We start from the raw sequence: 3657 nt of genomic DNA, 5'->3' as shown, positions 1-3657 counted from the left end.
TAATATTATAATATAATGTAATTACGTGATTCTATGGAATTAATTATCCACAGGTAAAGATTCTATTCGATATTACAACGAAGTGCCAGTGGAAAAGCGCGTCTTTAAGAATCTGCAACTCTTTATGGAAAATAAATCACCCGGGGATGATCTATTCGATCGTCTCAACACCACTGTGATGAATAAACATCTGAACGAGCTGATGGAGGGTCTTACCGCCAAAGTATTCAGAACTTATAACGCGTCGTGGACGCTGCAGCAACAGCTTGACAAACTAACGGACCCGAACGACACAGAGGCGGAGAAGATTCTCTCGTACAATCGAGCCAATCGCGCCGTCGCCATACTGTGTAACCATCAGCGTTCTGTACCAAAAACACACGCGAAATCCATGGAGAATCTAAAGGCAAAGATTGACGCGAAGAAAGAAGCCATAACCGAATGCGAGTTGCAAGTAAAGGACGCTAAACGAGACGCAAAACACGGCTCGGTGAAGGAAAAAGTGTATGTTATTTTTCATTTATATTATACATATACATATATCAAATAATAAATATTATTAGTAATAAATTCATAATAAATAATTAAATTTAAATTAATAAACAATAACAACTTATTTACGAAGTAAGTTATTATTTATTTAAATTTAATTAGTTATTATAAATTTTGTACATACACAAAGACTAGATATAATTTTAATTTAAATAATATTTTGCTTAAATGTAGAGACTGTTCTGTGACACACACTTGACAAACTTATTTACAAATTCTTTTTTTTTTCTTTAACACAAGAAAGAAAGAAAGCTAGGAAAAAGTGTGGCTTTGTATATATCTCATGTTTCTATATCGTGCAGCTTGTGTGCATGAATTGATTGCATCTATGCTTTTACAGAACATATGAAAAGAAGAAGAAACAATTAGAAAGATTGAAGGATCAGTTGACGAAGCTGGAGGTCCAGGCGACCGACCGAGAAGAGAACAAAGAGATCGCACTGAGTACCTCCAAGTTGAACTATCTCGATCCTAGAATTTCTGTTGCATGGTAAATAAATTGTGTATTTTTATCTAATTTCTTATAATTTTAATATTAATTTTATTATTTTACATTCTTTAGTTTTACCTTTTTATTTCATATATTTACAATTTATCTTTCTCTTATATATTTTATATTTTAATTAAATCTCTTTTCATATCTGTGCTTTTTGTTAATACCCAAACTATACTATATTAAATACTTTTTTTTCATTTAAATATTAATACTTCATGCATTATTTCTATCTTCCATGTCTGTATTAAATTTCTATGCTTCACCAGGTGTAAGAAGCACAATATCCCAGTTGAGAAGATCTACAACAAGACTCAGAGGGATAAATTCCGATGGGCAATAGACATGGCGGGTCCTGATTACGTGTTTTAACCCCGTGGGTTATCGTTATCATCGTCACCGTCAACGCGTATCGGCCCACGAATGGAGTACATCTCCCGCTGACGATGTATCTAGTGAATTTTACGTTCTAACGAGAAGCCAGGAGACTTAAAGTAAGACAAAAAAGGAATGATGAAAAAAAGAAAAAAAAGAACAGTGTAAACTGTACGAAAAAATTTTTTTACACTTACGTGGTATAAATGTGAGAGTGTGGGAACATATTTTCTATAGGATGATAATACAACGCATGCGTATTAAATCACTATTGCGATTGGTATACCTAAAGAGGTGTTAACTTAAATACCGTACGCGGATTCGAGCTTGTCTCGGGTCAATCGTACGCGCGTATTTTGCCACCGACAAAATGCTATCCACACCGCTAGCGCTTGTTCGTCTCTACGTGCCAGTTCGTGCAAGGCACTCTGACGTGATAATCCATAAGGATGATGATCAAGAGAAAGAACCTCGCGCATTGCGAGTAGCTTTTAAACGAGAATGGGAGGTTTATGAGTTTTATTTTGTTTAGGTAGAAATTTATTCTGACCGAAGTAGGAAATTAGCAAACAAATTTGTTCAGGCAAAAAAAGAAAGATCGTTTAAATTTGTTAACGGGCGTGCACGGAGTGCGGTGATTAATCTCACGAGGAGCACGAGATCGTAGTGAGCGTTTCGCGCCGACTTCGGCATGTGAGAAGCTAATAACTATTGTATATATGTAGGACATGGTCGTGCGAGTGAGATGCGAATACAGTTTATGCTATGTCGATATTTAAAAAAGAAAGAAGCAAGAAGAAAAAGGGAAAGGAAAGAAAGGAAACCAATTCTTGGAGCAGGCAGCTGAAGAATTTTGTATTTCCCATTAACGAGCGTAATACACACTTGTTTCTCTCATAAATGTATGATAATGTCATTCATCGAATATCACGTCTACATTTTGCAGCATCGTGTCGAAGACATTTATATGTATTCGTAGAACATATTCAATATAGTGCACTCCTTTTTTGATATATAAATGGAATGAAAGCAAAGCGGCTAGCAAATTTTCGCCGGATCGTGATTTGCCCCCCTTATCCTGCAAGCCTACGCGCCTCCAAAAAAAACTCGATAGTATAAAGAAATGCTGAATATATATATATATATATATACATATATATATATTTAAGTGAATTACATCGCTTTTAGCGATTTATGTTTTATAAGATGATGTCTCTAGGCTATAAAAATAAACGAGAAAATGTATCTCTTAATTTCTTACCGTTATTTGCACATATCTCGCGCGGACCTTGCTCGGAACTGAGTGGAAGGGTTACTAGGCGCACATATACACGCATGTATATACACATACATATACATTTACATAACCATATATATATATATATATGGTTATATATATATATATATATATATATATATATATATAAATTATATGTATTTGTATGTATATACATATGTACTCATATATATTTTATGCTCACTTGACGATAATAAGCATTAAAACCATAGCATTAAGCTTTTCATCTTCACAATCGAATCGCGAGACATTCTGGCGCATGTGCTTAATATATAAGACATACGTACGCATTATATATACCTAGGAGAGAGATTTCATTCGTCGTGACAATCTCTGCCTCTGTTGCTTTCGTTCTCCGCGAATTTTTTACATTGCGAAACCAATTTTAGAGTAGAAACTCTTGTCCCACTTGTAAAAATTACGAAATCAGGCGTCGGATTTACGGAGATCAGGAGGATCTGCGGGACAGACGCGACCTGCGAAATTCCGTGTTCGATTAAGAAGAAAAAAAAAATGTTAGACGCAGACTTACGTGATCTACGTAATTGTATTTTATTGTGTGACGGCGTGTGTCTCGGAAGGAGAGTAAAAATATCGTCTGTAATTCGCGCTAAAACTAATTTTTAATTTTTACCCTCGCCTCTTTGATTCGGATTCGTCTCGCGCTGTTGCGAAGTAAACGAACCGGCTCCGATCGTCGCGATTATTTTGCAAAAAAAAAAAGAAAGAAAATCATCGTTATTGTTTTGTTGAGCTTGTACATACGACAAGGCGCCGCTTGTTCTCGATCGGCCGAGGATTCGTATTTAAGCGTTCAACGCTTAGGGAACGAGGAACAAGGAAACGCGAGTCGCGCTCTGTTAACTATTTATCGGTCGGAACGCGACGAACCTATGTTACGTGCGAGCATCATATGCATAATTACTACTAATTAATTATA

At 35.7% G+C, this 3657-nt stretch overlaps 1 protein-coding gene across 1 annotated transcript; it reads left to right on the top strand.

Annotated features, from left to right (window-relative positions):
- Nucleotides 1-53: 53 nt before the first annotated feature.
- On the top strand, nt 54-2673 carry LOC112466103 (DNA topoisomerase 1-like; the record flags this gene model as incomplete). Its single annotated transcript, XM_025033988.1, has 3 exons — nt 54-504; nt 893-1042; nt 1315-2673. Coding segments are annotated over 3 exons (704 nt in total), but the record flags the coding sequence as incomplete, so codon positions are not given.
- Between the last annotated feature and the right edge of the window lie 984 nt (nt 2674-3657).

The sequence above is a fragment of the Temnothorax curvispinosus genome, unplaced genomic scaffold, assembly GCF_003070985.1.
Source record: "Temnothorax curvispinosus isolate PA1 unplaced genomic scaffold, ASM307098v1 QBEX01015865.1, whole genome shotgun sequence".
Taxonomy (NCBI): Eukaryota; Metazoa; Arthropoda; class Insecta; order Hymenoptera; family Formicidae; genus Temnothorax; species Temnothorax curvispinosus.
Note: the sequence above shows the minus strand (reverse complement) of the source record. Positions and strands in the feature narration are given on the sequence as shown.